The 21,954-nt window shown below is 40.0% G+C and overlaps 1 protein-coding gene across 1 annotated transcript in view; it reads right to left on the minus strand.

Moving 5' to 3' along the window:
• Nucleotides 1–3,216: 3,216 nt before the first annotated feature.
• lmbrd2b (LMBR1 domain containing 2b) overlaps nucleotides 3,217–21,954 on the minus strand; it is a 32,300-nt gene continuing 13,562 nt past the window's right edge. The window contains 1 exon segment of the mRNA XM_035994265.1: nucleotides 3,217–3,400. Within this exon segment, the coding sequence (XP_035850158.1) occupies nucleotides 3,217–3,400 (184 nt within the window).

Consider the following 21,954-nt stretch of genomic DNA (forward strand, 5'->3'; position numbering starts at 1 on the left):
AAATAATAATGATCAGAGACATGATGGAAGTTAATAACTCAGTTTTAACATTCAGATACATTAATGCGCCTTAAACTGTTTTATTCTTTTATCTTATTTTAATAATACTTTATTTTGCTACATTTGGATTCTCAGTTGTTACTTTTATATTTTCATTGTTGTGTGTTTTTTATTCTTTGAACATAAATAAAGCCGCTCCAAATATCACCTGATATTGTGTGTGTGTGTTTATGAATATCTGAATGTTAAATGTGTAGAGGAGAGCAGAGACTGGGGGAAGGATGTGATCCTGAGAGACTAAGATCTGAATCTGATGGAGGTCTGGTGTCAGCTGAAGACACCTTTGTCCAACATGTCCATCACAACCACTCTCACACTAGTTTGATGATTGTCTCATCAGAGCGGTCGGGGAGATGAGGACGAGATATATCCCACTGCAGCCTGGGCGGAGAGTCTCCAAGATTCTGTAACAACGTGTCCTGTTGCAGTGATTGGCTACAGGAGAGAAGAAGTCTGTTCTTGGAGCTGCTCTCCCTTTGACCACAATCAGTATCAACTCCCAGACCGTTGGAGCATGCTCGCCGTCCGCACCACGCTGACCATAAGGAGCATGAAACACGACACGTATAACTGTTGCTCAGCTCTCCAAACTGACCTTTAAAAACCAATCTGGGGATGTTTGGTGAGTTATGATCCAACATGTGTTATTATAGGGTTAGATGCAGTAAGTGAATCTGATCCTGCTGAACCTGGTGACCCACGCCTGCTCCAGGTAACCGCTGGACGGGGTTCAGTCCTCTGTGTCTTTGTGTTTCTCACCTCAGTTCAGTTCAGTTCAGTTCAGTCACTTTATTATCCCAGATGGGAAAACTGATCTACATTCAGGAGAACAAGATAAAAACCACAGACAGCAAACACCGTAGAAGTAACAAAAAGACAACAATGCAAAGACATAAAGTGCAAAAATGTTTCCTATCCATACAATATACACAACACACTTTTACATAATACTACTGGAGAAATCTCTAAAAGAAAATCTACATTAGATTAAATTAAGCCGAGTTATTGCACATTGAAGAAAAGAGATTTTACTGTTATTGCTCTTGAACCTGCAGCATCTCATTATCATTTTCCTCTTTAAGGTCTTTGTTATAAACAGAGAGCTCCCATTACAGTTTGTTTCTCTGATAACACTCAAGAGTTAATAATACAAGAAAAGGTGATTTAATATAATTTATTCTGAGATTTTTACAGTGAAAAGGATGAAGTAAACATGCAATCAACAACTGAAGAACTGATCATTTCGGCGTGTAATGATTATTTATATGAAGGAATAGAAGAGTATCTTTACAGTATGCAGTGTAGTAGAGGGTGGTACAGTGTAGAAGAGGGTGGTAGAGTGTAGTAGTACAGTGTAGTAGAGGGTGGTACAGTGTAGAAGAGGGTGGTAGAGTGTAGTAGTACAGTGTAGTAGAGGGTGGTACAGTGTAGAAGAGGGTGGTCCAGTGTAATAGAGGGTGGTACAGTGTAATAGAGGGTGGTACAGTGTAGTAGAGGGTGGTAGAGTGTAGTAGAGGGTGGTACAGTGTAGTAGAGGGTGGTAGAGTGTAATAGAGGGTGGTAGAGGGTGGTACAGTGTAGTAGAGGGTGGTACAGTGTAGTAGAGGGTGGTAGAGGGTGGTACAGTGTAGAAGAGGGTGGTACAGTGTAGTAGAGGGTGGTACAGTGTAGTAGAGGGTGGTACAGTGTAGAAGAGGGTGGTAGAGGGTGGTACAGTGTAGTAGAGGGTGGTACAGTGTAGTAGAGGGTGGTACAGTAGGCCTTTGCTTCAGTTAGAGCTCTGCTGAGGAGAGAAATGAAGTCTGTACGGCGCCATTTTGCCTGTCTGGGCCTGTTCCTGTAATCAGAGAACAAATGGAGGATACTTAGTGGGCGGAGCGCATGGTATCTAAAGGCTCAAAGCACATTTTAAATGTGCACCTCCCCCCCCCCTCTCTGTCAGTTTCAGGATGTGGTGTCAGTTCCTCTTTAATGTTGGTAGAGAGAAACTGCAGCTCTTTATCATACAGTATGTCTGAACAGACTGTTGAAGTTTCACAGCAAACAACTACATTTAAAATATCTGACTGTTTCTGTCAGATGTTTAACTGAACTAAACACTAAATATGATCTATAGAAGCAGATATTATGGCTATGATTCTCTTCTTTGTGTCTGTGGTTAACACAACACAAGGTCTCCCATGACACTAAAGTCCTGAGTGGTATTTCCCCAGCAGCAGCATTAGTCATTACTACTAAAATAAAATGTTCCACTGATGAATTTCCAGAAGAGGATGAAGATAATGAGCAACCAAGAACAACCTCTATACTTTCTTAATTATTCATGTCCTGATCAACTACCAATGAGATCGCTGCGTCTGTGTTCTATCAACTCAAACACAGCATCTGTTAACATGTCTTTCATTCCACAATCAGCTGAGTCACGTACAACAGCTGTATGGAAACTGTGGGTCTGACCATCCGTCCGAGGAGGCAGTGCAGTCCTCTCACATCTAGACTATTGCTACTCCTTCAGTCTGCACACCAATAGGTATAATTTCCTAAAAAATAAGGCGGCCGCTAAATTTGGCCAAGAAAAGGTGACTGTAAGCCGGGTACAGAGCAAAGTAAAGTCAGGGCCTTTAAAGACGGACGTTTCAGTTCAGTTAAGACAGCAACAATGACCCAACTTAAATGACTAGTTAAGATTAGAAAAAAGATGGTGGTTTGGGTTAAAACACTCCCGCAACACAAACACCTTTCCTTTCTTGAGTGTTCTCCTTAACTTCTTCTTTTTCCTGTGTTAGGAGCCAAACATCCCCCCCGACCTCCTCCCTATGAGGATCTCTACGCTCTTCTACAGCAGCAGTCAACATGCTGCTGACAGTAATACATATGTGGAATATATAACAATTACAGAACTTTACTTTTCACAGATATACAGTATGTACCAAAGCTTCTTGCCTTTGCCAGGTTTGTTTTTCTTGTTTCTAGCTATTTATTTCAGATGCGTTTACATCTCAGGTCGGTAGAGAGAACCGTGTTCTGAATAAACTGTTGCATGACACCGACGTCCGTGCTCACTTAAAAAGGCAATGTTGGCAACCCACCCGACCCGTCTGTAAACACGGACCAAGGAGTTTAATGCGCTCGCAAGTCAGAGGGTCGCCCCGTGGCTCAATTAAAGTGGGGGCCAGCGAGGTGGGATCCCGGTCCATCAGGGTCGGGCGCACCACCGGCCCGTCTCACCCGCACCGTCAGGGAGGTGGAGCGTGAGCGCGTGCGAGGGCAAAGCCAGAGGAAACTGTGGTGGAGGCCCGTAGCGTCCTGACGTAAATCGGTGGTCCGGTCACACAGACCTCTGGAGTAATTTGCAGCCGTAACCCCACAAAAGGCCAAAATAGCCAATTTGTCTCTTTCTTTCTCTTCATTTTTCTCCTCCTCAACACCTGCTCATTAATGTTACGGCTGCCATTACACAAACATCTGGAAATAAAAGCTAAAATGACCTCCCTAACTTTAGTGCGACAGCGTGCTGCGTCTGATGTCATTGGTATTGTTATTTTCATCATGCGGGTCATTTCAGAACCACAAACAGTTAACACTGGAATCTGATACAGGCCACGTTTTAAAAGGTCATGGGAACAGCCAAACAAAAAATCAGATCTGAGCAAAAAATCAGAATTAGGCATTAAGACTTGCTGTGTGAACGTAGCCTCAGATAACGTTGTTATGATTTTGGGCAACGCCCTGGCGGGGCGTGCTGGGTGGCTGGTGCTTAGCCTCCACGGACACCTGTGGTTGTGTTCAGGCAGCTCCTTGAGCAGGAGGAGAGTGACCTGGGATTTCTGGATGGTTTTTCAGTCTGTCCCATTGTGTTTCTTCCAGACCTGTTTGATCCAGGTGTTTCCTAAGCCTGTGACGTGTACACGGAGCTGTTCGGGGGTGTAGGATAGTTGGGGTGTTGCAGAACAACTTGTTCCACTGCCTCTTTAGAGCTTCTCCAGGGACAGGGGATGCTGGGCTTCAGGGTGGAGATTGGCTGACTGGCTGACATTACCTCATCATTTTATCTGTTTATCATATAAACAACGTTTCAAAGGCCACTGGTTCTTGCTGACTGTCCTTGTTTCAGTGTCACCGGTCAGTCCAGTTTATGGTAGAAATAAGAGCCATCGTGCCAAATCACAAGCTTGCAATTCTTTCTTTGTCCTGTAACCTGTATTGATGCTTTTAAATAATATACATGGAAATGGCGTCACAATCACCCAGAGCCCAAAGGGACACCTTCACAATTTAATACACGTAAAGAAGCAAAAAGTATATACAGAGTACTTCACTCTGACTAGAAGTAGATAGGGGCATGAAAAGAAAGTTAGTACATAACATTAATTGAGTACTTGTACAACACATTGTGATCTCTTACAGGCTGTCTGGGTTTTTTCTGTTATGGTTTCTTGATGTGTGAGAAACTGCCAAGCTGCTGAGAATAGTGATAGACACAGAGGAAGTGGTTGGTTTAGGGGGAACAAAAAACCGACAAACAGCACCAATGTCACAGTCACAGTAACTCAGTTTAGACTCCACATAAGGTACTTTATTCAGTGTGAAGTGAGTCAAACATGAACTAATCTTTTAAATATTGTCCAGTGCAACAGTCTGGCCCTGAACAGGGTGTATAACTGTAATATATTAAGTATATGTACGTCAGTGAGCAGCAGCTCTCTCACTGATAAACGCTGCTTATCTTTTCCCTGTACCTCGATGATGAAAACCGTTTTAACTTCTAAATATTGAGGCAGAGTATTTCAACCCTAAACTCAGATCTGATCGGGAGATTGTAATACTGACTGTTCTGTTGCTTTAAGAGAGACACCTGTTGTTCTTATTTTAGTTTCCTGTTTCAGGGTGTCTGGCTGCTGCAGCAGCAGGTCAGCTGTTGCATGGCACACACTATGTGCATCTTTTTTTTTCATGAGTTCGCTGCACACAGACCAGTCAATAGAGAAGTCTGCCTCAATAAAACTCTCATCCTCCAATATAATCCTTCATATAAAAACCTAAACCATGGGTTTTGGGGTAGGACAGTTTAATGTGTAAAGTGGGAGGAAAGGTCCCCTGTGAGTGTGTTAACCATCAACACATAGACATCAGGCCTGTCTCTGAGTAGCAGCAGCATGATGAACTCCTCCTCCTCTCTCTGATAAACACTGCATGGTCTGTCCCTGTAACACCACCATTACATGTTTTCAATTCCAAATATTTTTCAGCTTGAACTCAGATCTGATCAGGAGATTATAAATACTGACTGTGTCTTTGCTTTAAGAAAAGGAAATGTGATGATGTTCAACCTTTACTCTCCTGCTTTAGGGGTTAGTTACACAAAACTCAGTTTGGTCACTGAACTGTAAAATAAACACGTTGCATTAATAATCTCACTGGAATTATTAACAGGAAACTAAACTAATAGTTCAGGGGGTTTCACCAGAAGTTATTCTGCAGTTTGAATAGAAACTGTGACTATAAAGAAGGTGAAGCAGGAAAGAGGAAGCAGCAGCCATCTTTACTGATCAGACACACACACACACACACACACACACACACACACACACACACACACACACACACAGAGCCCTGACTGACCTCAGTCTACTTCATTAACTCTTCTCTCTCTGCACCGTCACACTATTTATTCTCTTGTTAAGTTACAGAAACACTTTGACCTGTTTGATGGTCATTGTTATCTTATATATTTATTATATATGCAGCTATATTTGGTTTATAATACTTACTTCTTGTAAAGTTGTGTGTGTGTGTGTGTGTGTGTGTGTGTGTGTGTGTGTGTGTGTGTGTGCGTGTATTTGTGTGTGTGTGTGTGTGTGTGTGTGTGTGTGTGTGTGTGTGCGTGTATTTGTGTGTGTGTGTGTGTGTGTGTGTGTGTGTGTGTGTGTGTGTGTGTGTGTGTGTGTGTGTGTGTGCGTGTATTTGTGTGTGTGTGTGTGTGTGTGTGTGTGTGTGTGTGTGTGTGTGTGTGTGTGTGTGTGTCCTGGTATTTCTCAGTTTTAGACTCAGGAGAACTAGTCTTCTTGTGTTTATATTTCAAAGTGTATATCTGTCTGATCTCATCAGCTGATCTGATCTGTAGGTACATCTCCCAACATCCAATATAATCCTTCATAATAAAAACCTGACCAATGTGTTTTGGGGTAGGACTCCATTTGACAGTTTACTCTGACTTTAGTCATCAGTAACCCTCAGCAGAGTTAAACTGAACTGTGAAACAAGTTGTATAAATAATCTCTCTGGAATGATTTAAAACTAAACTGAAAGTGTGTTTTAGTTAAAAATGATTTTATTTTAGGAGATTTTACTCAAAGTTATTCTGCAGTTTGAATAAAAACTGTGACTATAAAGAAGGTGAAGCAGGAAAGAGGAAGCAGCAGCCATCTTTACTGATCAGACACACACACACACACACACACACACACACACACACACACACACACACACACACACACACAGAGCTCTGACTGACCTCAGTCTACTTTATTAACTCTTCTCTCTCTGCACCGTCACACTATTTATACCCTCATTAAGTTACAGAAACACGTTGACCTGTTTGTTGGTCATTGTTATATTCTATATTTATTATATATGCAGCTATATTTGGTTCCTAATAGTTAAATGTGTATGTAGATCTCTCTGTGTTCATCTTTATGTCTGATTCTGTCTTCCTGTAAGAGTTTGTGTTTCCTAGGACGGTGAAGACATGTCCCGCCTTACTCTGCCTCTGATTGGCTTATCCTGCTATGTTTACCCTAACCCTAACCAATCTCACTCCTCATGCCTAAACCTAACCAATCCAACCGATGAAGTACTAGCCAATCAGAGGCCGAGTGGGGCGGGACATTCCTTAACCGTCCTAGGAAACCATTTTGCTTCCTGTAAAGTGTTCTGTGTGTGAGTCAGAGTTTATGTACGTATACGTTCATATTTGTCAGATTCTTTGATTAAAAAGAATCTAGTCTCAGTGAATCACTCTGACAGCATGCAGCTGTGACCTTCATGACTTCAGTCTCCTCTTCTCTCTCTGTGGACCATCTGGACCAAACACAGTTGGAATCAGCTCTCAGATCATCTTCATTTTATGTCTTTATTATGAAGCTGAAGACTGTATTATGTATACAGGTGTGTCTAAATGTGCATGTGTGTGCTCGTTAGCATCAGTTCAGCTTCATGTGTGTCTTTGACAGAAGAACCTAAATGTGACGTAACATGTTTTTCATTCAGATAAAATAACTTGTTAGAACTGATCCAAGAAACACAGAAACATGTTTACTTGCAGACAAACTGCTGATCAGACAGGAAACAGATGCACTGAACTGTATGTAACATATAAATTAACTCTTTTATTTAAATATTAATGATAAATGTAGTTCTGTTTCCACTGGGCCTTTCATCCCTCCAGTGGTGGAGCTGATTATTCTGCAGACTTCCTGTAAGTGAAAGCCTTTCCAGTGAAATGCTCCTCTGGAGAACAGAGTGAAAGCTGCCTCCTGCTGGCTGTCTGACTGCATTACATCATGCTTTCTTTCTTCTCAAAGCCTCAGCACATGATTGGCTCAATGTATGCATCATCAGATCATCTTTATTTACTAGGCACTGCACTTACTCGTGCCCTGCAGCAAGACATCTGTCAAGTTTAAAATCCATCGGACTAATGGTTCGAGAGATATGCGCATAACACCCACACCCACACACACACACACACACACACACACACACATACACCCACACCCACACACACACACACACACACACACACACACACACACACACATACACCCACACACACACACACACACACACACACACACACACACATACACACACACACACACACACACACACACACATACACCCACACACACACACACACACACACACACACATACACCCACACACACACACACACACACACATACACCCACACACACACACACACACACACACACACACACACACACACACACATACACCCACACACACACACACACACACACACACACACATACACCCACACACACACACACACACACACACACACACACACACACATACACACACACACACACACACACACACACACACACACACACACACATACACATACACACACACACTATGTGTTTATGTGAGAGAATGACTGTCCCAGGGGTGAAAAGGTAACATCTACCTTCATTAGCCTCATGCCCCACCCGTCCAGCACGCTAAGTGACACAAATCAAACACACCTGCTGCGATTCAGAAACATGACGAAGTTGATTCAAATCTTCACAAAGATAATAGATGAATGATTAGTTACCCTTTTTCAGAAGGGTAACTAATCATTCGTTACCCTTCTGAAAAACAGTAACTACCCTTTCAAATACAGTAACTACCTATTCTTTTGTGTACCTTATTGTAAAGTGTTACCGCCAGCCAACTCTCTGCCTATGGGAAGAACTTAACGGAAATATGACACCTGATCACTAGATGGCACTAGACAAATGCACATTATTGACAATAAAGTGTAGGTTTAAAGCTTTTATGGGTTTTCTATTCATAAACAGATGCTGAAATATAACATCATATAGACATTGTCAATACAGGCCTAAACAGGCCATTCAACTGCTATACATATCAATCCATAAGTTAAAGAGCTCTGAGCTGTTCCTGCTGAACTGAACATGTGTAAAGAAAGAGAAGGTGCTGTGCTGCCACCTGCTGGCTGTCTGACTCCACTGATATGATGCTGTCATCAAACAGAGTTTATCAATCAGCATCTTATTGAAAAAGATCAGAATATGTATATAAAGGGTCTGATATGAATGTGAACATTAGAGCAGGAATGTGCAGTTATTGTCCAGGGGTATAACAACTATGTAAACAGTTTAAATCCAAACATGTGTGTAGTAGTGAAGATAGTAAGGATGCCTGGCTGTGTCCCGTGGCTTCAGATGGAGGTAGAACTAACAGACTTGTTGCTGCCCTTCAGCTCTCACAGTTGGCTTTGACTTCATGGATTAACTTCTAGCTGTGTTCTCATCAACGTCACCATCTGATACAAGAACTGGGATGTATCCATGGAAGTGTGTGTGTGTGTGTGTGTGTGTGTGTGTGTGTGTGTGTGTGTGTGTGTGTGTGTGTGTGTGTGTGTGTGTGTATTTTGAAAAATGTAAAGCAGTCTGAGTGTAACTGTGAATATGTCTGGTGTGGAAGAACAGCATCCTGTATATCTGCTCATTAAAGATCATCAGACTGTAATCATGAGCTGAAAAACAGAACCTGATGGTTTCTGTGACTTTAAACTTAAGAAAATTGACTGAATGTTCACCGACTACAGAATCTAACCTCAGACCCTCTGCTCTGTAGCTGTTTCTGATTGGTGTAAAGTTTCCAACCGCTGGCTGATGTTAACAGCTGTTTATAGTCTGCGGTGTGTTTGTTCTCTGTTATCTGCTGAAGAGAAGTGTGGATCGGTTAGCCTCAACCAGAACAAATGTTCCATCTGTCAGAGATGTGAAACCCACAGAACCACACGAGGAGACACCAGAGTTTATTGATCCTGCACAGAAACAAGCTCAGAAATACAATATATGAATATCAGTAAATAGTTATTATCATTAGACTCTGTTCAGTAGATATTTGTTGGTTGTTGTGAAACGTAATGAACACTTACAGAGCAACAAATCTATGACTTAAATAAGAAGCATTGAAGGAAACACATCTAAAGAATGTAAATATGCTTTTTGTAGCTGCATTAATCTCATTTAACCTTAACATCAATCAACATTTATTCATAGTGCTTCACAGCAACCAACAGGTATCCAAAGTGCTCCAAGGACCAAGAATAAAACAACATACCATACAATAAAAAGAGGAAAACATAGAATACAGTAACATCTGAAACTGTTGCATAAAAACAGGAGAAAGAAAGAGATAATGCTGCAACGCTGCTGTGAATTAAAAGTAGGGTTGGGTATTGTTTGGGTTTTTCCGATAACGGTGCTAAAACAATACTTTTAAAACGGTGCCTGAACCAACATATATATAATATATTTATAATGGGTAACACGTTATAATAACCATCATTAATAGATGGTAAATTGATAGTTAATTCATCTTTAGTTAATTGTCATTTAACTGTTAGCAAACAGTCATTTTACTGTTAACAAACAATGAAATTATAATTAATAATGTTTACTAATTATTAGTGGTGCTGTTGATTAACAGATTATTGTTACATACATTATATCCCTCATATACTATATTAGGTATCTGGTAATGATTAAATGTTTGTAAACCTTTAGGAAACCATTTTTAAAACCTCTATAAACATTACATAGATAGATGGACCAGATATTCCCAACACTTTGTTAAGGGTTACTAGGTGCTTTGTAAACCATCTATAAACAGTGTCTGGATGGGTATTATAAAGTTGCAACAGATGACGATAATTCCTTGTTAAATAGTTAATAAATACTTTGTAAACCATCTATAAACATTATCTGGATGGCTGTTGTAAAGTTGCGACTGATGTTTTTCATAGTTAGTTATTGGTTAGTATGTGTATGTATGTATATATATGTATATGTGTGTATATGTTTATGTATTTGTGTGTGTATATATATATGTTTATGTATTTGTGTATGTATATATATATATGTTTATGTATTTGTGTGTGTGTGTGTGTATATATATATGTGTGTATATATATATATATATATATATATATATATATATATATATGTATGTATATATATATATATATATATATATATATATATATATGTATGTATATATATATATATGTATATGTATGTGTTTATGTATTTGTGTGTGTACACCATGTTCCAAATTATTATGCAAATTATATTTTACCCTGATCTTCCTAAATAGTCAATGCTTTGATATCACATTCACAATGCTTGCATCCATTGAACTTGTGAGTTCATGGAGAGTTTCTGCTTGAATTTCTTTGCAGGATGTCAGAATAGCCTCCCAGAGCTGCTGTTTTGATGTGAACTGCCCCCCTCCCTCATAGATCTTTAGCTTGAGGATGCGCCAAAGGTTCTCAATAGGGTTGAGGTCAGGGGAGGATGGGGGCCACAATGTGGTTGTTCAATGAAATTCGACTTATACCCGATTGGTGACTTGAAAATTGTACTGACTGTCATTTGCATTGACTATTTAGGAAATATATAATATGTGTACATATATCTGTATGTATATAGATACTTTTTTAATATAATTTAATGAAGGGCAAAACATGTATCATTGCTTTACCAAGCATTTAATAACCAATAACTAACTATGACAAACAGTCGCAACTTTACAACAGCCATCCAGATAATGTTTATAGATGGTTTACAAAGTATTTCTTAACTATTTAACAAGGAATTATCGTCATCTGTTGCAACTTTATAATACCCATCCAGACACTGTTTATAGATGGTTTACAAAGCACCTAGTAACCCTTAACAAAGTGTTGGGAATATCTGGTCCATCTATCTATGTAATGTTTATAGAGGTTTTAAAAATGGTTTCCTAAAGGTTTACAAACATTTTTCAATCATTACCAGATACCTAATATAGTATATGAGGGATATAATTTGTGTAACAATAATCTGTTAATTAACAGCACTACTAGTAACTAATAAACATTATTAATTATATTTTCATTGTTTGTTAACAGTAAAATGACTGTTTGCTAACAGTTAAATGACAATTAACTAAAGATGAATTAACTATCAATTTACCATCTATTAATGATGGTTATTATAAAGTGTTACCTTATAATGTATATCATATGCAAGAAAAGCTTTTTTGCACACCTCTTTTGTCAGGCAGGTGCGTAGGATATGATCAAAAGTAGCAGATCAAAAGCTTAGAGAAGAGTCCCGCACACTGACCATTACGCAAGCAATCATTTATTTAGAAACATCTACCTTCATCAGGTAAATTCACACATTCACCTCAACCATAGCCTTAAATAGTTTGGTTGACTAACCAGGACCAATCAGGTCCGGCTCTTGAATGACGTCATTCATTCACAAAGTGGTGCTCCCATCACAGACCGTGAACAGGAAAAGGCAGAAAAAATGCCACTCAGTACATTTAAAAACAATGGATAATCAGACCAGTTATGTTATAGGCTCATAATCAATGCATTGTCATTAGCCCAATATTTTTCTACTCTTAATCAGAGAGGATACAGTCCATTCAAAAGTGGATCATTACATTGGTTAAATTACATTATAACAGTCCATGTGCACCTGTACAATGAACAGTTTTTGAGGATAAACTAATAAGGAAAAAAGGAAAAACAACTAACAAGAAAAAAACATCATCAAATTAGCATAACATGATATTGAGATTAAATTCATCATTCAGGCCTTTTGGCGATATCGTCTGCAAAGTAAATATCCAATATGCCTCGCGTCTTTTTAGTAGCAAGTCGTGGTTGCCCCCCCTTTTTGGAAGACTGACTTGTTCAATGCCACAAAAGCGCAATGATGAGATGTCATGTTTATGATCATTAAAGTGTACCGCGACCGGGTAATCCCGGTCATTTCTGCGAATAGAGCTCTTATGTTCGCTAATGCGTTGTTTTAACTGCCTCATGGTCTTACCTCCATACACCAGACCACATGGACAAACAAATCTGTCTTTCATGTCAAAAGCAAATGACATGAAAGACAGATTTGTACAGCTCCAATTAAGAGTGTCATCACTTGTGTCTCCGCTCATGTAGTGTACATTTTAACATGTCCTTTAATGTATTCTGTTGAATGAGTTTTAAGATCCATAAAGCGTTTATATATGGCTGATATCACCCCTTTACTGAGATTTGACTTATATGCTCCTTTAAATAGTTCTATGAGACTGGAATTAGCCTCGGTTACATTTTTAACCTTTTTGTCAACATAATGCCGTAACTGTAGATATCTAAAGAAATCCTGTTTCTCCAATAGATCATTTTCTTGAATAATTTCAAAACTAAACAATATGTTTCCATTCATAATATTGCATAGAGCTGTTACTCCATTAGCTCTCCACTTTTTGAATCTGGTGTCCATTTTATTCGGTGTGAAGTCTGAGTCATATCCACACCATTTAAGAGACAGTAGATCTTCTAGTTTATATTCTCTAATGATATCTTTCCACACCTTAAGAGTAAATTTGACCCATGGGTTATCAGAACTGTCTATGTAGTGTTGCAGTTTGGAGTCAGCTATAATTGCTTGTATTGGAATGGGAAACAGGTTTTCTTCAATGTCTTTCCATTGTGCAGAATATGAAGGATTGCACCAGCATAGTATAGCTCTTGTCTGGGCGGCATAATAGTATTCCTTGAAGGATGGCAAACCCCATCCATCCTTCCTTCCTTCTCCTTCACTAACTGCAGTGTTTTGAGACGAACCCTTGGTCTCTTGCCTTGCCACAAGTATCCAGTTAATATTTTGTCCCATTCATTTAGGTGGCTTTGGGGAACTTCTATTGGAAGGGTTTGAAATAGATATAACAATCTGGGTAATATGTTCATTTTAACAGATTGTACTCTTGAGCTGAAACTAAAGAAACGGTCTGAGGCTCCATCTTGTGATATCTTCTTTGATTTTTTGGTGTATAGGAGAATAGTTATATTCTGATAGTTTTGATAGATCTTTTGGAATAGTTATGCCCAGGTACTTAAAGGATTTTGTTTGCCATGTCCATGGGTTTTTGTCTTCCCATTCTGGTGTTGGATTATAATTATATGATAGTGCTTGGGTTTTACCCACATTGACTTTATATCCTGATAATTGTCCATAATTCTTCAGTGCCAGCATCAACTGAGGCAGAGATTGTGTTGGCTGGCTAAGGAAACCTAGTACATCATCTGCGTAGCAAGCTAGCTTATGCGCTCTTCCCGCAAGGTGAATGCCTCTTATTTCTCTGTTTTGTCTTACATATTGGACAAGTGGTTCAAGAAAAAGTGCGAACAATAATGGTGACCATGCACAGCCCTGTCTTGTACCCCTTTCCAGGGTAAACCTATTTGATAAATAACCATTGACCTTGACCCTTGCAGTAGGATTAGATCTGATCTCTTTAATAGTCAGTGTCTCTCACCCCTAAAGGCCATTTTATACTTCTGAGTTAAATCTACGCTGTGGCTACGTATGAAGGTACATGGAGATACCGAGCCTGATGTCACCTCTTAAAAAAATTGAACTACCCGTTACAGCGCTCAGAGGTGGCTTGGTAGCATTGCATTTCCCCCCCGACTCATTTCCTGGTTCTCCTTCTCCATAAACAACATGAAATCAAGGAGAGGGTTAACTTTTCCTACTACAGATTTCCCACCATGGTCAGAAAGAACAGGACACACACACACACACACACACACACACACACACACACATGATTATGTTCGAACGTAATCGTGGTTAGCCCAGTGCTGTTTAACGTTAACTTTACCTTGATCAAAACAATCATACCTAAAAATAAGTTGGATGAGCGTGTTGAACGATGTTGTAACCTTAAAACGCTAACGTTCCCCACCTAGCATTAGCATGAGCTAACGCTAACGTTACTTTACAACGTAGCACGTTAAGCTGGAGCAATTGATATTGAAATGTATCAATAACTAAGATCTCTGCTGTATTACTGTGTGTAAGTGGCATGTAATCAATGACCAAATGATGCTGCGTGCCAGAAAGCAAGCTGTATTACGGTTACTGAGTATTATTCTTTCTGGGACATTTTATGATTTACAATTACTCTCGAACGTCTCATCTGGGTGCCATGTTTTGACCATAGACAGTTAAAGACATGGACAATGTGACGCCGTATAATTCCACGGAGACCAGTGAAGGATATTAGAAGTCACTTTCCCGGTGATGGCTGAGCGTTACTGAGCAGCCTCCAACTGAGAGAGACGACCTAGATGTGACGTGAGCAACCTGTCTGAAAGTTGGAAGTCTTCTGGTAGCTGTGCCAAGAGAAATCTCAATCATTCCCAATCTAGCAGAGACGGAGAGCGTAGGTATATGTAAGGAGATAACATAGACACAGGCTAGTTATTGCTAACTAAAATGCTAGTTAACATTAGTAATTAAACTTAAACAGCTAATGGAAGTCCAAACTGCCTGAGAGCTTCTCCTGTACTATACGGTAATTCCTCTACTATGAGACAGTAAGTCTCGTGGTTATGACCCAATCGTTAGCCTATTTTTATAAAAATGTCTGCTACGGAGCCATAACGTGAGCTACAAGGTAATGGAGCCTTTTATACATTGTCGTGTCTCTTTAGAAATAAACAACGGACAAATAGAGTCTTTAAACTCTTCAGATGTAAAGTTATTCTCTGTCAAAGTGACGTCAGAATGAATGGCAGTCAATGGGATGCTAACGGTGGGTGATGGCTTGTTAGATCAAAATGGCGCCATAGGAGCTTTAAACAATGTCTGAGTTGAAAACGCGAGAGGCACAAAGGCACTCTAAAACTTGCCCCAACATCTGCCATTTAGCTCAGTGGAGGCTCATACACGTAGCTGCAGCTTCTCCGTGTTGCCTGCACTGATTCGGGTCGGGGTTTTTTCAATCAAAAGTACACGCATGTTTATAGCAATCAAGGTTAACGTAAAAATTGCCCGGAATTCTCCTTTAAGTACTTCAGGTTACAGTTTTTAGGGAGGGGTTGGTAGGCAGTCTGGTTTGCATTTGCACGAGAGGGCGGGACTTACAGCTGGTTACAGGAGGAGCTGAATCTGAAGGAGAATCTAAAGCTAAAGCAGGCTACTGTAATGCGTGTGCAGGTTAATTAAAGATGAATGCCCAAAACTATTTTATCAGCAGGCAAGAGTTTTATTCAATTCACAACTTTAGTTAGTCTCTGATGGGGATACAGGTTAACAACGTTAACTACCTCAAAACGCTCTGCTCCAGCTCCCTCTTAATACAACATAATAATAACACATTTAAGGATACAACCAAGACCATCAAACTAACAATATACACCCTAACACCCAGAGACTAAGACAAAGACACGTACTGATCTAGAATCATTTACTATAAGAGATATTCAGACGAGCCTCACCGCGTCACACTCTAAACACAGTACAGACACACGTTCACACACTTCATACCCAAACTGTGTTCACAGTTCACATAACACAACAGTTTAACATTATGCACATAACAGGATTCACACATACCATTCATGAAGCCTTAGCGCCTGAGAGGAAGCGACTGCTGGGTAATCAGCATCCAGTAAACTGCATTTACTGGTCCAATATGGCGGCGACGTGCTGTGCTCAGATATATTAGGCTCATTGGAGATGAGCTGCGCCCTTTCTTTAACTGTGGCTGTGCCTCACCTGTAAAGTGGACGAGAGCAGGCGGCAGCAGCCGGGTGGTCTTGCAGTCGGTGAAAAGCAACTGCGCTGCCTGCGTCTCAAACCTGCTTGATCTCGTGAGGTTAATGTTGCCCACGTGTGCATGACGTCAGAGCAAGTCAGGATCAAGTCGGACTTTTGGTCTGTTTATAAAAAAAAAAAGAAGAAAAAGAAGACTTTTTGTCCGTTCATACCACCTGGGAATATCAGGGACCGCCCCCGTGATTACGTTGTTTTTCCGACTGCCAGCATTCATGTGCTTCACTGTCTGCTGTGTTCTTCTTCTGTTATATTGGCGTTTGGAATAACAACTTGTTGCATGACTGCCACCAACTGTTGGCCGTAGCCTAGAGCATCAGGTGTGTGAAAACATGGAGGCCACAGTAACAACCTAAATCGATAGCACATTGTGGACGTTGGCAAAATATAATACATGCATGCGTGACTTTTCTATATTTAGGAAAAGTTTCTCACCCTTCAACACATTTGAACGATCGTCGGCCATGTTTCTGTACGTCAGTTGTCAACGACGCGTCACTAACTGGGAAACTCTATTAGCAAAATCTAGCCCCAGTTTCCCACCTCTGATTCCCACACGAAGTGACGTGAATGATGACGTTTTCACTGGGAAAAAAAAAAAAAATGTTTTTCCGATGCCCATGAACGCACGGACAAATCTAACCGGCATGCATTGGAACATGCAACGAGTGGAGCCTACCACCCTCCAGCTAAGCTTGACGCTTCCTTATGCCGTCATCAGCAGCGTGCCCGGCTGCCCGGCTATCCAAGGGGGTAAGTGAGCGTCTAGCAAGCGTAGCTCCTATGGTGCCATTTTGTTGCTAATAAGCACTCACCCACCGTTAGCATCCCATTGACTGCCATTCATTTTGACGTTACTTTGATAGAGAATAACTTTACATCTGAAGAGTTTAAAGACTCTATTTGTTCATTGTTTATTTCTAAAGAAACACAACAATGTATAAAAGGCTCCATTACCTTGTACCTCACGTTATGGCTCCGTAGCAGACGTTTTTATAAAAATAGGCTAACGATTGGGTCATAACCACGAGACTTACTGTCTCATAGTAGAGGAATTACCGTATAGTACAGGAGAAGCTCTCAGGCAGTTTGGACTTCCATTAGCTGTTTAAGTTTAATTACTAATGTTAACTATCATTTTAGTGATCAATGGAATACTACTGGCTACTGGCCTCCAGACGACATCATCATTTCCATATAGAAACCTCTGTATGAACTGTAATCTAAAACCCTGGAACCCAGTGCATCATGTCCCAAAAAAACTTTAAAATAATCGACTGTATGGTTTTTAACAGACCAGCAGGGGGCTCCATACATTTTAACTTGTGCCAGAGGCTGGATGCCACCAAGTTGTTAATGATGAGCACCCTGCCTCTGTAGGACATATGGGGAAGCAGCCACCTCCATTTTCCCAACTTCCCCTCCACCTTCTCAATCACTCCTTCCCAGTTCCTATCCGTGGATCTCTGGTCCCCCAGATAAACCCCCAGGTACTTTAAACCCCCCCTCTTCCAGGTCAACCCACCAGGAAGCTGAGGGAGGCCTCCAGCCCAGCTCCCCACTGCCAGGGCCTCACTTTTGGCCCAGTTGACTTTGGCAGCAGAAATTTCCTTAAACGTCTGAACAATACGTCCTAAACAATCTACATCTTGTTGGTTTTTAATAAAAACTATGATGTCGTCTGCGTAGGCCGATACAGTAAAATGTGGAGTAAAACCAGGTAGAAACAGGCCATTGATGCCAGAGCGGACATTATGCAGCATGGGTTCAATGGATAAGGCGTATAACATCCCTGACATTGAGCAGCCTTGTCTTATCCCCTGTTTACTTTAAAAGGTTTACACAACCCACCATTCATTTTCAGCACACTCTCAATGTTCTCATACATTACCTTTATCTTGGCGATGAAACCAGGGCTGAGGCCGAACCTCTCCAGAACGTGTGGTGATATTTCGAGCCTTTTTAGTGGTATTAAATAGCGATTTAATTTGAGTGTCCCCATGCCCCGAATACTAACTTTTCAAGCTAACCAGCGGTCCGCGGTAGCCCCGTTAAAGCTCCAAACTCATTCGATAAGCATGAAAACATGTCCCAGAGAGACAGAGTGGGTACACATCAGTTAATAACCCCAAAGTTTGTTTTGCGCCGGAATTGTCCTTTAAGAAAAGACATCCTGTGCAACATTAGAAGAAATGGTGGTCTAGAAGTATTAAGTTTTGAAACCTTAAATAATACTTTCAAAGTAAAATGGTTAACTAATTTGATTGAAGAAAAAGACTGTATTTGGAATACTTTCCCTAAATATGTATTTGGATTAGTTGGTGGAGTTAAATTTCTGTTAACATGTGATTACAAAATTGATAGATTACTTGTAAAGTTATCAAATTTCATAAACAAGCTCTGCTGGCCTGGAAACTAATTTACAAGCATAATTTTAAGCCAACCAATTACTACATTTGGAATAACAAGGATATTCAATATAAAAATAAATCTCTGTATTATGGAAATTGGGTTACTAATGGTATTATATTGGTAAAACAACTTCTTAATGCTGACGGGCAGTTACTAGAGTATAATGAATTCCTCTCCAAATTCCAGTTAGTAGTCACTCCAAGAGAATATGCAACAGTTGTTGATGCTGTGCCGATGTCAGTGATCAATCCGCTTAATAATAGTATATTCCTTGGGGGGAGTTGACATTACCAAGAATAAATGTTCTAATGAACACATCAGGAATTGTATACAAGAGGTAACTCTTTCTTCTTCTTTTGGGCTTTAATCTATGGAGAAATGAACTGGCAACAAATCTGGTTAATTGGAGACAAATTCTGTCTTAATAACAAAGTAAAAGAGGTTTCTTTTAAAATCTTACATAAAATATATCCAGCAAAAAGGACATTAAGGAGATTTAAACTTGATGTTGAATATTCTTGTACTTTCTGTGAACTAGAAGAAGAAACAATCTGTCATTTGTTCTCTCACTGTATGAATACTAAAATATTTTGGGTAGATGTTCAACATCTTATAAGACGGAACACACAGGGCAATCAATTCAATGTAAGGATAAAGATATTGTTATATGTTTTGAAGGCAATGAGTTGGACAATGATGTTGTTTATTTTGTTCAATTAATGTTATTGGGGAAATTCCACATTAACAAGAAGAAAAGGGCGGACTCCAAACCAAGCTCTGAACACTTCCTTCAAGAACTGCTCCGATACAGCAACACTATAAGAGACATTCAAAATAAAAAGGCAATGAAGACTGGAACTGTGTTTGAAAAATTTCTCATGTACCGGTTATACATTTGACTTAATATGTACTGCACTTTAATTTTCTACTTTTTTAAATATTTTCTACTTATATTTGTCTTTGTATATGCACCTCTGGTAATGGCTATTTATATTTGTACATACTGGCGTTATACTTATGTTCTTTACTAAATAAAAAAAAAAAAAAAAAAGGGAAACTGGGGCCAGATGTTTCTAACCGAGTTTCCCAGTTGGTGACGCGTTGTTGACAACTGACGTTGGATGGAGGCGACTTTGGTTCACTAAACATATTTCAATGACAATAAACTTATTCATTGTGGACAAACGCCTCTGCTGAGAAACATACACAGACATAACATGTTTCAGATTATTCATAAATAGGACTATGTATAAAAAACAACAACACATTCTCCGTGTCCTTTCCTGTTCGTTGTCCTGCAGATAACACAAACACCTGACGATGTGCTGTTTGGATGCTCGCATAAGAAAACAGCAGCAAATGATTGTAGCCTCCATGTTTTCACCACCTGATGCTCGCGGCTACGGCCAACATTTGATGGCAGTCATGCAACAAGTTGTTATGCCAAACGCCAATATAACAGAAGAAGAAGAACACGCATCCCGACCATCCTAATGTGTGTATGTGAACGCTGGTACTCGGAAAAACAACGTAATCACGGGGACGGTCCCTGTTATTCCGAGGTGCCATGAACGCGCCATAACGCTCAGCCATCACCAGAAAAATGTTTCTAATATCAAATAATTTGCTAATATTCTTCACTGGTCTCCGTCCAGACACACGGGATCTGCTGCTCCATTCTGGATTTAACTCGCGCTGCTGCGAGGTTGTCCGAGTTCCGGGGTAAACAGAACTCGGCATTATATATATATGTAAGGTATTTTATTGTGTAACCTCCCTGTTGAGGCTTAGGAGGAAGTTGTAGTAAATATAGAGCTTTTATACTGTCTCTGGGTAAAACCAAAACACACTCCCCTTTTGTCTTCAGTAGATGCTTTCATTTTCTCTGTAAAGGAGATAACGGTGGATCTACCCTCTCTCAGCTCTCATGGCTCCAGTTCTGTTCCTGTTGTTATTTCTCTCTGGAGCAGCTTCTGGTAAATATCAGATTTTATTATGAAAAGATTTATGTAAAGTTAGACATTAAATGTTTTATCGTCATGGGCGTAAATATCTTCTAACACATTTCTCAAGAGCAGTTATTGACTGGGACACAAATACTACAGCCATTGTACTTGTATATATTCTGTGTAGTTGCTGAACTTCAGTAAGTAGTCTGGAAATCTGTTTAATTCTCTCTAAACATCAGAGGAAGAGATTCTTCTTTCTAATACAGATGATGCTGAACTGAGCATCAGCAAGCTAATGTCAGCTAACGTTAGCTAACGTTAGCATTAAAGCACGGTGGGTGGGGTTAGCAGGCTAGCTAGCTACCAAACAAGCTCGGTAACGTAACGTTATTATCACTAACAGATAGGGATGAGCGAGTACAGCTGTATCTGTATCTGTATCTATTAACCATATGAATTATCTGTATCTGTACTCGGACTGGGCGGGGCCTAACCCGGAAGTGGGTCGGTTTGTCTTGAAATGGGCGGGGCTTTAACCGGTATGTTATTTTAAGCATGCAATTGATATGGGTTGATCAGAAATTGTTATATTTATTGCTGATTAGAAAACTATTTCCATGACAGCATCAGCACTAACAAACAAACTATATACAGAACAAGAACAATGAATACAACACATGAGGTTGAATTATTAAGTAAAATGTAATGAACAAGAGTTTTCATACTCAACATAACTTTCTTTTTTTAACTTTTAATTTTTTTATGATCAGTGTGATTTTTTTATTTTTTTATTTCCACACCAGAGGCCTGTACTACGAAGCGAGATTTGGCGTTAACAAGGTAACTTCAGGTTCAACCCAGGGTTTTCTGTACTACGAAGGTGGAATAGTTGTTATTGGGTTCAATCACCATGGTAACTTATGCTGAACGCCTAACCTGGTCGGGAGCAGGTTATGTTGGAGATTAGAGATTAACCGTGTTAAAGCACCGCCTACTGACCAATCAATACTCGACTGATAACGGGTCACCGTCTTAGAAGATCAGCTGGAGCTCGGTGGAGAGAGAGAGAGAGAGAGAGAGAGAGAGAGAGA

This window comes from Sander lucioperca, chromosome 17, assembly GCF_008315115.2.
Source record: "Sander lucioperca isolate FBNREF2018 chromosome 17, SLUC_FBN_1.2, whole genome shotgun sequence".
NCBI lineage: Eukaryota > Metazoa > Chordata > Actinopteri > Perciformes > Percidae > Sander > Sander lucioperca.